The 11,220-nt window shown below is 53.4% G+C and overlaps 2 protein-coding genes across 4 annotated transcripts in view; both read right to left on the reverse strand.

Moving 5' to 3' along the window:
* Positions 1-59: 59 nt before the first annotated feature.
* LOC101067824 (ribonuclease P protein subunit p29-like) lies at positions 60-4,147 on the reverse strand. 2 transcript variants are annotated; one of them, XM_029846220.1, is made up of 8 exons: positions 4,028-4,135; positions 3,743-3,798; positions 3,369-3,589; positions 3,058-3,284; positions 2,907-2,984; positions 2,768-2,829; positions 1,846-2,053; positions 288-507 (listed from the first exon to the last, which is right to left on the reverse strand). In XM_029846220.1, the coding sequence occupies exons 4-8, from the start codon at positions 3,174-3,176 to the stop codon at positions 432-434; spliced, it is 543 nt and encodes a 180-aa protein (XP_029702080.1). In that variant the 5' UTR covers positions 3,177-3,284; positions 3,369-3,589; positions 3,743-3,798; positions 4,028-4,135; the 3' UTR covers positions 288-431. The 2 variants fall into 2 exon arrangements, with proteins under 2 accessions (XP_029702079.1, XP_029702080.1); XM_029846219.1 differs by lacking the exon at positions 3,369-3,589 and having other exon boundaries at positions 60-507; positions 1,846-1,947; positions 4,028-4,147.
* A 1,838-nt stretch (positions 4,148-5,985) lies between these two features.
* The window catches only part of LOC101071852 (two pore calcium channel protein 2-like), a 17,148-nt gene continuing 11,913 nt past the window's right edge, over positions 5,986-11,220 (reverse strand). Inside the window, exons 18-26 of one of the 2 annotated variants that reach the window (XM_029846545.1) lie at positions 11,135-11,220; positions 9,347-9,418; positions 9,126-9,199; positions 8,595-8,700; positions 7,406-7,488; positions 6,659-6,740; positions 6,281-6,372; positions 6,100-6,177; positions 5,994-6,031 (exon numbers count right to left, since the gene is read on the reverse strand). The exon at positions 11,135-11,220 is cut by the window's right edge and continues 17 nt beyond it. In XM_029846545.1, coding sequence (XP_029702405.1) covers position 6,031; positions 6,100-6,177; positions 6,281-6,372; positions 6,659-6,740; positions 7,406-7,488; positions 8,595-8,700; positions 9,126-9,199; positions 9,347-9,418; positions 11,135-11,220 — 674 coding nt within the window. In that variant the 3' untranslated portion in view covers positions 5,994-6,030. Of the gene's footprint in view, positions 6,178-6,280; positions 6,373-6,658; positions 6,741-7,405; positions 7,489-8,594; positions 8,701-9,125; positions 9,200-9,346; positions 9,419-11,134 lie in introns of both variants that reach the window. The other variant, XM_029846544.1, reaches the window with a different exon arrangement.

Raw genomic sequence — 11,220 nt, forward strand, 5'->3', positions numbered from 1 at the left:
ACCCTGGTGAGCAGCAGCTGCTGGGGCTCCTTCACACATTTATTCCGTCCGTGGCGGCGCAACGTTTACATTTAGTGTTTATTAAGAATACACTTTTATCATTACAAACCCAAAAATATCAGCGTGGAGAAAGACGGGAGGTCAGGTGGGGTCATAAGGTGCCAAGAACCATGAGCAGAACATCAGACGAGCAACAGTCCAGCAGGCAGAAGATGGTTTCTCAGTCATGTGTGAACCCGACTCTCCATCTGCTCAGAGGACAGGTCGTCCTGGTGGTCCATCAGTGAGGAAGGAGATGTCCTCAAGTGTCTCCTGGTCTCTGTCAGTGACGGTTCCTCCAGGAAGCCTCAGCTGGACGTGTCCCTCAGGATCACAGGTCAATGGTTCCTCTCACCTTAAACTTCTTAGCAGAGCGCTCGCTGGCACGCTGCTCAAACCTGCTGCCGTAGATGAAGGAGGTGAAACCACCCATCTCCAAGGAAAAGACACTGTTTCTTTTTGGGATCACTAGAAGACACAAAGATGAACATCAGCCAGCTGAAGCAGCAGCAGGAGGCAGCAGCAGGAGGAAGGAAGCAGCAGCAGGAGGAAGGAAGCAGCAGCAGGAGGAAGGAAGCAGCAGCAGGAGGCAGCAGCAGGAGGCAGCAGCAGCAGGAGGCAGCAGGAAGCAGCAGCAGGAGGCAGCAGCAGGAGGAAGGAAGCAGCAGCAGGAGGCAGCAGGAGGAAGGAAGCAGCAGCAGGAGGAAGGAAGCAGCAGCAGGAGGCAGCAGCAGGAGGAAGGAAGCAGCAGCAGGAGGAAGGAAGCAGCAGCAGGAGGAAGGAAGCAGCAGCAGGAAGAAGGAAGCAGCAGCAGGAGGCAGCAGCAGCAGCAGGAGGCAGCAGCAGGAGGCAGCAGGAAGAAGGAAGCAGCAGCAGGAAGAAGGAAGCAGCAGCAGGAAGAAGGAAGCAGCAGCAGGAAGAAGGAAGCAGCAGCAGGAAGAAGGAAGCAGCAGCAGGAAGAAGGAAGCAGCAGCAGGAGGCAGCAGGAAGAAGGAAGCAGCAGCAGCAGGAGGCAGCAGCAGGAAGAAGGAAGCAGCAGCAGGAGGCAGCAGCAGGAAGAAGGAAGCAGCAGCAGGAGGCAGCAGGAAGAAGGAAGCAGCAGCAGGAGGCAGCAGGAAGAAGGAAGCAGCAGCAGGAGGCAGCAGGAAGAAGGAAGCAGCAGCAGGAGGCAGCAGGAAGAAGGAAGCAGCAGCAGGAGGCAGCAGCAGGAAGCAGCAGCAGCAGGAGGCAGCAGCAGGAGGCAGCAGCAGCAGGAAGCAGCAGCAGGAAGAAGGAAGCAGCAGCAGGAGGCAGCAGCAGCAGCAGCAGGAAGCAGCAGCAGCAGGAGGAAGCAGCAGCAGGAGGAGGAAGCAGCAGCAGGAAGAAGGAAGCAGCAGCAGGAGGCAGCAGGAAGAAGGAAGCAGCAGCAGGAAGAAGGAGGCAGCAGCAGGAGGAAGCAGCAGGAGGAAGCAGCAGCAGCAGGAAGCAGCAGCAGCAGGAAGAAGGAAGCAGCAGCAGGAGGAAGCAGCAGGAGGAAGCAGCAGCAGCAGGAAGCAGCAGCAGGAAGCAGCAGCAGGAGGCAGCAGCCCCCCACGCTGCACGTTGCCGCCCCCCTGTGGTGACGCTGCTACAGACCCACGCCTCCAACCAGCAGCCAGGGATTCATAAAAGAACCACCTTTGACTGGAGAAGGTCTGGGAGCCCAGTAGGGACCAGTGGGGGGGGGGGGGGGGTGGACCAGAGCCAGGGGTCCCTGGTGACCACGGCCCTCCTCCTGGGGGGTTCCTCTCTACACGCTGAGCTTTATTCAGATGAAAGGAGACCAACCTTTCACTTTGTTTTCCTTTGTGATGATTTTGAAGACGTGCTTGAACTCCTGGACCAGGATCCCCGTGGTCCCGACATAGGAGGGGCATCTGGAGCGAACCACTGCAGCAGGAGGGAAAGGGACTCGTTAGAGTTCCTCGTGCACGAGCAAAATAACGAAGGTTTGTCAATGAAGCGCTGTAACGAAGGACTGGAGGACATGAAGATCCTGATGAACAGAGGAGGGAATGAGCTCAGTGAGGACCTCAAATGTACCAAGGTCCAGCAAAGTCGACTTTGTCCTTCAGTTCTGGTCCGACTGGTGAGACTGAACCATGAGGGCTGGAAGTCCATCAGGGAGCAGCTGAGGAGTCTTTGCTGGACCTTCACAGATCAACATGACCTGAGCACAGACCTGAGCACAGACCTGAGAGTGCAGACCTGAGAGTACAGACCCCCCAGAGTACAGACCTGAGAGTACAGACCCCAGAGTACAGACCTATAAGTACAGACCCCCCCCAGAGTACAGACCTATAAGTACAGACCCGAGAGTACAGACCCCCCTGAGTACAGACCCGAGAGTACAGACCCCAGAGTGCAGACCAGAGTACAGACCTGAGAGTGCAGACCAGAGTACAGACCTGAGAGTGCAGACCTGAGTACAGACCTGAGAGTGCAGACCTGAGTACAGACCTGAGAGTGCAGACCTGAGAGTACAGACCCCCCAGAGTACAGACCCCAGAGTACAGACCTGAGAGTGCAGACCTGAGTACAGACCTGAGAGTACAGACCCCCCAGAGTACAGACCCCAGAGTACAGACCTGAGAGTGCAGACCTGAGTACAGACCTGAGAGTGCAGACCTGAGTACAGACCTGAGAGTGCAGACCTGAGTACAGACCTGAGAGTGCAGACCAGAGAGTACAGACCCCCCAGAGTACAGACCTGAGAGCACAGCACCGTGGAGATCTGCTTTCAGAAGCTTCTGCTGCAGGAACTGGGGGCTGCTGCAACCACAGACAGAAGAGCAGCTGTGAGTGGGTGAGTTTAAAGAGTGCGGTAGTTTCCTGAGGGACTCGTTTACCTGGTGGGTTTCAGGCCACTGCACACGTCGGTGATGTACTGTCTCCAGAGGTGGTGCAGGGGGAGGAAGAGCTCGTACCTGGAGGTGGTCACACAGACGAGTCACCAACACTGATGGTTCTTCTGCAGGAGCTTTCAAACTGGTGACCAACCTCTGGTGCTCCGGCCTAATGGTGAAGAGCTTCATCCTCCGTTTCTGGGCGGCGTTCATTCTGCTGCCTTTGCTTCTCCTCTTCACCTTCTCCTTCTTTGGTCTGGAGTATTCCAGCATCACGGCCTTGTAGCTCAGCGGGCTCGTTGCATCAGCTCCTCTGAAATTCCGAATGCTGCTCTTCAGGAACACCTGGGTACTCGTCTCAGCTTGGGATCTGCTCTGAGACTGGAGATGAACAAAGATCCTGAATCGTCCTTGTTAATCCGGCTTTGATTACACACCGACTAACAACTGACAACAGACCCACACCGTCCACACTTCTATGTCCCATCAGGCCTCCTTAAAGGGCTCCCAGGAGCCCTGAGACAGGTGACTCCAGGAGGCAGCTCAGGAAGACCCACTACAGACGTGAGACAGGAAGGATCCCTTGGAGATACCAAAGCCCCAGTGACAGACGCCCTGAAGCAAAGCTACAGACGCTCCGGGCTCATAGAGGAGGGAGGCATCTTCATGAACATGAACTCTGATTCCTAATGAAAGATCAGGGAAACTGAGGGCCAGACCAGAGAGAACCTGGCCAGAGAGCTGCAGGTTCAGCACTAATATATGGTAGAGGTCCAAGTGGTGCTGAACGGCGACACTCCTCTCTCTTAATGTATAGAACATTTACATCACTCACTTACCTGTAAGCCAACAATCTTCCCCATTTCAAATGGAATCGTAGCTTGAACGAGTGATTCTGTTGAAGATTTCAGACATTTCTTCAGTTTAAGAACCGATAAGCTCGTATCTTGTATTTTAATACATTTTCTTCAGTTCTGAACAATGAGTTATTTTCGAAGCTATGTCAAAATGTTTTTAGAGAATCTCGAGGAGTTCAGCAACTACTGTAGAAAGGGCTCCAAATCGCCTGCGACGCGTTTTCATGTCTAAAGAACTTTCGACTAAAGACTTTAATATGAACTGACCGGTCATCGCGTCGGTGCTGCGCCAGAAACTCGAGTTTGTTTCGGGTTCTTCTTCTTCTGCGGCTGCTTTTCTTCTTCGCGTGTTCGTGTGCAGACGCCGATCGCCCTGTTGCTGCCCCCAGCGGTGAATCGGCGCATTAACGCAACAGCGCGTCACGTGGTCAGAGAAAAGGCGGATTCTTGCCTAAAAGAGTCCAGCGCGCAGCGCTTTGCGAGTGTTGAGGTATAAAATCGAACTTAGCTAAATGCCTGATCCCAAAGACTTTGTTTATTTTGTTACTATCTCTAATAATAATCTATTTATAGCACGTTGCTTTCAGATTAGCCTACTATCATGTTGATTTGGAATGGACAGCGCACTGCTGGGGTACCCTTGAGCAAGGAACCGAACCTCTAAATGGTCCCAGAGGGCCCTGCCATGAGCTGGGGCACCGGCCTCCACCTGGGACAGGTGTGTCCAGATGTGTGTGATGAAGAGCACCCGTCTCAGCCACACGGAACGTTTCTTTCCTTTTATTTGACAATCAAAATGACAAAGGAAAAAATGCTTAAAAACTACATTTCCCTTCTTCTCCTCTTGTTTTTATGGAAACTATCAGTAAAACAAGCACATAAATATCCACCGAATACACAGAAACCCTCACAACCCTGATTGGATGATTCATCAGTGAAATTATGGAATTATGAAGAATGAACGGCCTTTTCAGTCCACAGGAGCTTTGTTAAAGAGACTCTCACACGTGCACATCACGTGCACATCACGTGCACATCTAGAAAATAAGTTTCCATCTTCGTGCCCAGTGGTCTGAAGGGTTTTCCTCCTCCTCAAGCGTCACTTCAACCCCCAGCAGTTGCTGGACGGTTCTCAAACGTGTCGCTCCTCCAGAACCCTGAAGGTTCTGCTGGAATCCCACCGAGAGACTTGGACCTTTGATGGAGCATCCTGGACCAAGGCTGGGTGAGTCCCCCCTCCTCAGGAGGAGCGGACCACATCGCGACTCTGGGCGGTTCTCAGGGTCCATCATAAACTTTGGAGTAACGTTTGTTCTTCTGTCCTCACGTAGAAACAGCTTCAGCATCCGTTTGGTACCTGGGAGCTGTTCTACTGGACCTCACTGCTGCTTGTTCTGGTTCCTGTCCAGCAGCTCCACACGATCTGGGTTTACTAATGAAGATGACCCAAATGTCAGCTGGTATCCTGGTTCTGATTCACTTCAGCAAGGTTGCTTTGTTCCTGGGCCACCGCTGGTCCTGTTCCTGGGCCAGCACTGGTCCTGTTCCTGGGCCACCGCTGGCCCTGTTCCTGGGCCAGCACTGGTCCTGTTCCTGGGCCACCGCTGGCCCTGTTCCTGGGCCAGCACTGGTCCTGTTCCTGGGCCTCGTAGCGCTGCTCTGACACGTGTCCCTGATCCTGGTCAGGACCTGGTCCAGCTTCATTTGGCCTGGACAGCCTGACTGAACAACGTGATTTGGGCTGAAGTTTGGGGCTTTTGTTTCAGAGTCTTTGAAACACCTCTTGGACTCCAACAACACAACTCTGGGACAAAGAGCTTCAGAGAGACCAAAAGAGTGACACAAAGTAACAAAAGGCAACAAAAAGCAACAAAAAGCAACAAAAAGTAACAAAAGGTAACAAAAGGTAAGATGTGAGGAAGCCCAAATGGAAGCAACACCAGAAATATGAACACATAACATTCCACAGTTGTGTGTGAGTGTGTGTATGAGTGTGTGTATGAGTGTGTGTGTGTGTGTGTGAGAGTGTGTGGGTGTATGAGTGTGTGAGTGTGAGTGTGTGGGTGTGTGTGTGTGAGAGTGTGTGGGTGTATGAGTGTGTGAGTGTGAGTGTGTGTATGAGTGTGTGTATGAGTGTGTGTGTGTGTGTGTGTGAGAGTGTGTGGGTGTATGAGTGTGTGAGTGTGAGTGTGTGTATGGGTGTGTGTGTGTGTGTGTGGGTGTATGAGTGTGTGTGGGTGTGTGTGTGTGTGAGAGTGTGTGTGTGTGTGTATGTGTGTGTGTGTGTATGAGTGTGTGTGTGTATGAGTGTGTGTGTGTGTATGAGTGTGTGTGTGTGTCAGCCCTGCAGGTTTAAGTGAGGGTGTTTGTGTAGCTGACAGAGCAGCTCCTCCTCGGTGGGCTCCTGGACCTGGGACCTGGAGGGAGGAGACCAGTCAGGACAGGGGTTAGGGTCAGGGACCAGGGTCAGGGACCAGGGTCAGGACCAGGACAGAGACTGCAGCGACCGTGTGAACATACTTGAAGATCAGCTGGACGGAGGTTTCGTATCGGATCCTCTCCACATCTGTGTTGGAGCAGCTGTGGCTTCGGTCCCATCTGTAGATGAAGTTCTGCCAGAAACATTGATGAGGTCAGAAAGGTCCTGGAACCAGAGTGGACCAGGACCACGTGCTGGTGTCCCCCTGAGGAGGACCTGACGTATCGATCCTGACTTTAGCCACATTAACTGAGCTTCAGAGCAGAAGAACTCTGAGGTTCCTCTGGATCATCTTCCACCTGAGGACCACCTTTGATGACCATAATCTGATGACCACAACTTTAAACCTTAGACCCCAGCCCCCATGACCAGCAGGCCTTACTGGTTTACTGGTTTAACTGGTTTACTGGTGAACTGACCTCCAGGATGAGAGCAACAAACAGGTTGACCCACATCACCGAGGACGTCAGCCACCAACACACGAAGTAGATCTTGGACCATCTGGAGAGAAGGAGGACACCTTCAAGCAGCTTCAACCCTCACACACACCCTCACCCTCCCCCCCCCCCCCACACACACACACACTCATCCACACACACACACACACCCACACACACTCAGCCTCACACACACCCTCTCTCTTTCTCTCTCACACACCCCCCCCCACACCCCCCCCCACACACACACACTCCCCCCCCCACACACACACACACACTCATCCACACACACACACACACACTCAGCCTCACACACACACTCTCTCTTTCTCTCTCACACCCCCCCCCCACCCCCACCCCCACCCCCACCCTCACACTGCCCCCCACCCCCACACACACACACCCTCACACTGCCCCCCCCACCTTCACCCCCCACCCTCACACACACACCCTCACCCTCACACTGCCCCACCCCACCCCCCACCCTCACACACACACCCTCACCCTCACACTGCCCCACCCCACCCCCCACCCTCACACACACACCCTCACCCTCACACTGCCCCCCCCCCCACCTTCACCCTCAACCCCCCCGCCCCCCCCCCCCCCCACCCCCCACCCTCACCCTCACCCCCCCACCCTCACCCTCACCCTAACACTGCCCCCCCCCCCCCCACCCTCAACCCCCCCGCCCCCCCCACCCCCCCACCCTCACACACACACCCTCACCCTGTGGTGTATCGGCTGTAGGCGTCCAGGAAGGCCTGCCAGTTGTTGACGATCATGACGTCGTACAGCAGAATGATGGAGGCCTGATGATGGAGGACACCTGTGGTTAGTCCTGTCCCTAACCCTGTCCTGAGGGCTTTTGTCCTGGAGCAGCTCAGCCTCTAGGCCAGAGCTCGTCCGCCCGTCCTACGAGGGCCACGATCCACACCTGCTTCTGTCCCCCCCAGTAGAAAGTGGGAGCTCTGGTGGAAGCAGTTGGTCTTACTGGTGTGTGGATGGGGGCCCTCGTTGGACCAGGTCAATGACCCCTGCTGTTGGGGGTTAGGGTTGGGGACAAGGGTGGGGACAGGGGCAGGAACAGGAACAGTGACAGGGACAGGGGCAGGAACAGGGGCAGGGACAGGGACAGGACCAGGGACAGGAACAGGAACAGGAACAGGGGCAGCAACAGGGCCAGGAACAGGGACAGGGACAGGAACAGGGACAGGGGCAGGGACAAGGGTGGGGACAGGGTCAGGGGTGGGGACAAGGGTGGGGACAGGGGCAGGGACAAGGACATGAACACGGGCAGGAACAGGGACAGGAACAGGGACAGTGACAGGGACAGGAACAGGGACAGGGGCAGGAACAAGGACAGGAACAGGGGCAGGAACAGGGACAGGGGCAGGGGTGGGGACAGGGGCAGGGATAAGGACAGGGACAGGGGCAGGAACAGGGACAGGAACAGAGACAGGAGCAGGGGCAGGAACAGGGGCAGGAACATGGGCAGAAACTGGGACAGGGGCAGGAACAGGGCCAGGGGCAGGAACAGGGCCAGGGGCAGGGACAGGGGCAGGAACATGGCCAGGGGCAGGAACATGGCCAGGGGCAGGAACAGGGCCAGGGGCAGGAACAGGGCCAGGGGCAGGGACAGGGGCAGGAACAGGGCCAGGGGCAGGAACAGGGCCAGGGGCAGGGACAGGGGCAGGAACAGGGCCAGGGGCAGGAACAGGGCCAGGGGCAGGGACAGGGGCAGGAACAGGGCCAGGGGCAGGAACAGGGCCAGGGGCAGACCTTTATTAAGTTCTTCTCTTGGAGTTTAAACTTGACGCCGTTTGAACTTTACAGGTGATTTGCATGAGAAGCAGGTAAACGTTCGTCCCTGAATCATTTGGTCTCAGTCCAACATGAATTCAGGTTGTGGACTCACAGCAAAGTCATCGAAGTTGTTGGGCCAGTAGCCTAACTGCTCGTAGGTCCCACACTCGGAGCTGAAGTTGGACGTGCCGTTCTCCTGGGTCTGGTTGGACAGCAAACTGTCCAAAACGAGGAAAATCGACCAGAAAATGCGGATTAGCCCAGATGGAACTGATGAGACCCAAAGACAGGAGGACACAGCCGTCCTGCCAAAAGCTCTTACACAACCGTCCTCAAACATCACATCAGGGTACAACAGAGGACTAATAGTCAAGGACGATGAGGTCTTAGGAATGAATGACCCGGGTAGCTAAAGGCGACCTTTTGACCTTTGTACAAGCCTCTTGTCTGTCCTGCACTGGTTGACCATGATGCTAACAGTGGCGCTAGCAGCACAGCTAATGAAGGTGTGACGATTCACACACACCATTGTGAGTCACGTCCTCGTTCTTAGTACTAAACACACAACTGAAGGTGTCCCGGATGTGACCGAAGACACGGAGACACTATGATGTGTGTCCAGGGTCCATCAGACCCATCTTACAGCATCTCTGGAGGAGGTTTGATGACTCCCTCGAACAGCCAGATCCCAAAGACAGCATAGACATAATACACCACCTGCACACAGCAAGAAGAGGGACAGGACAGAGGACAGGAGTCAGGCAGGGACGAGCAGACGTCCCTGTGCGGGTCTGTGTCCACGTGTGTGTTCAGAGAGGCTCTGGGGACGTTTGTGAGCGGAGCTTTTGGAGCAGGTCAACTCACCACCAGGATTCCTGCAAACGCTCGGAGGTTCTTCACCAGGTCCAACAACGTGCTGGCCACCAACGCCATGAGCTGGACCAGGACAGAGACACAGCAGCACTTTAGTGTCCACACAGCAGCACTTTAGTGTCCACACACAGCAGCACTTTAGTGTCCACACAGCAGCACTTTAGTGTCCACACACAGCAGCACTTTAGTGTCCACACACAGCAGCACTTTAGTGTCCACACAGCAGCACTTTAGTGTCCACACACAGCAGCACTTTAGTGTCCACACACAGCAGCACTTTAGTGTCCACACAGCAGCACTTTAGTGTCCACACACAGCAGCACTTTAGTGTCCACACAGCAGCACTTTAGTGTCCACACACAGCAGCACTTTAGTGTCCACACAGCAGCACTTTAGTGTCCACACACAGCAGCACTTTAGTGTCCACACAGCAGCACTTTAGTGTCCACACAGCAGCACTTTAGTGTCCACACACAGCAGCACTTTAGTGTCCACACACAGCAGCACTTTAGTGTCCACACACAGCAGCACTTTAGTGTCCACACAGCAGCACTTTAGTGATCTAGGGCAGGGGTGGGGAACCTTTTTCATATCGAGGGCCATTTCAATTTTCATAAAGTCCTCCGAGGGCCATACTATTATGAACACATAGCTAGGGATGCAAAAAAAGACAAAGAAAAGTCTATAACCACTGTGTTACTAAGTCTCATGATTGCTGTATTTGAGTTTGAATTATTTATTTAGCACACATGCATATAAAATCACCAAAAAAATAGAATTAAATGACAAACAAGTAAAATATGTTTTCATGATCATACAAAACAATAAAAAAGAGGTGCAGAGTTGAGGCAAGAGACCCGTAAGGGCCTGTTCGAGGCCTCTACTCACAAAAACTGCAATACAACAAGATAATCAAGAAAATAAATGAAGAAAGATAGACAATAATAATAACTAGAAAGCACTCGGAGAGCACAGACCTCCGCCAAGCGCAACAATTCCTGGCATATTGTGATTTCCACCATAAATATTAGTCCCACATATACTTTGACTACATATTTAGATTCCTTGACCATAAAAACATACCGTTAGCCACTGGAATCATAACAATATATGTCTTAGTTAAGTAGTTATTCACGAAAAAAAATTCACACTTTGAAACAATTTTACTTTGTCCGGCGCGAGCGCCTCAGGGGCGGCTACGAGGCGCGTTCACGAACTCTTCTTCGGCGTGAGGTTTCAGCTTCGTGGCTATTAATGCACTCATCACAAAACTTGCACGCGTAATATTCTCTCTGTCGGTACATGGTCGTGTGAAAGCTGCTTGTTGAGCCTCCAAACGCCGACGAAGAGCGTTAATTTTATCCAAACTCATCTGTCCTTTCAACTCGTCAAGTTTAGCGTGTTTCGCTAAGCATTTTTCGTCCGTGTCAATCAGTCCAGCCCACTACGTACATCACATGCTGTGTTCACTGACCCTGACCTTGACTCGGACATAACAAAACCGTCTGTTTTATCTCAGAAAACGGGAAAATATTTCCTCGTTACGAAAGAAATGTCAGGATACGAAAGGCAAAAATACGCTACCGCTGCTACTCGCAGCTCGCGGAGTTTAGCGAACGGTCCCACTGTATAAGTGCACATATAAAATATAAAAATCTTATTGCGTTGCGGGCCGGTAGAAATGGTCTCGTAGGCCGTATACGGCCCGGAGGCCGGGGGTTCCCCACCCCTGATCTAGGGAATCCAACCCACAACCCTGCTGTCGGCCAAATGTCCCACCTTGATGTTGGGGATGATGCGCAGGAACCGGAAGACAATCAGCATGTTGATGAAGCTGATCATGTCCCACAGAGACAGGACCTCAG

Source organism: Takifugu rubripes, chromosome 13, assembly GCF_901000725.2.
Source record: "Takifugu rubripes chromosome 13, fTakRub1.2, whole genome shotgun sequence".
NCBI lineage: Eukaryota > Metazoa > Chordata > Actinopteri > Tetraodontiformes > Tetraodontidae > Takifugu > Takifugu rubripes.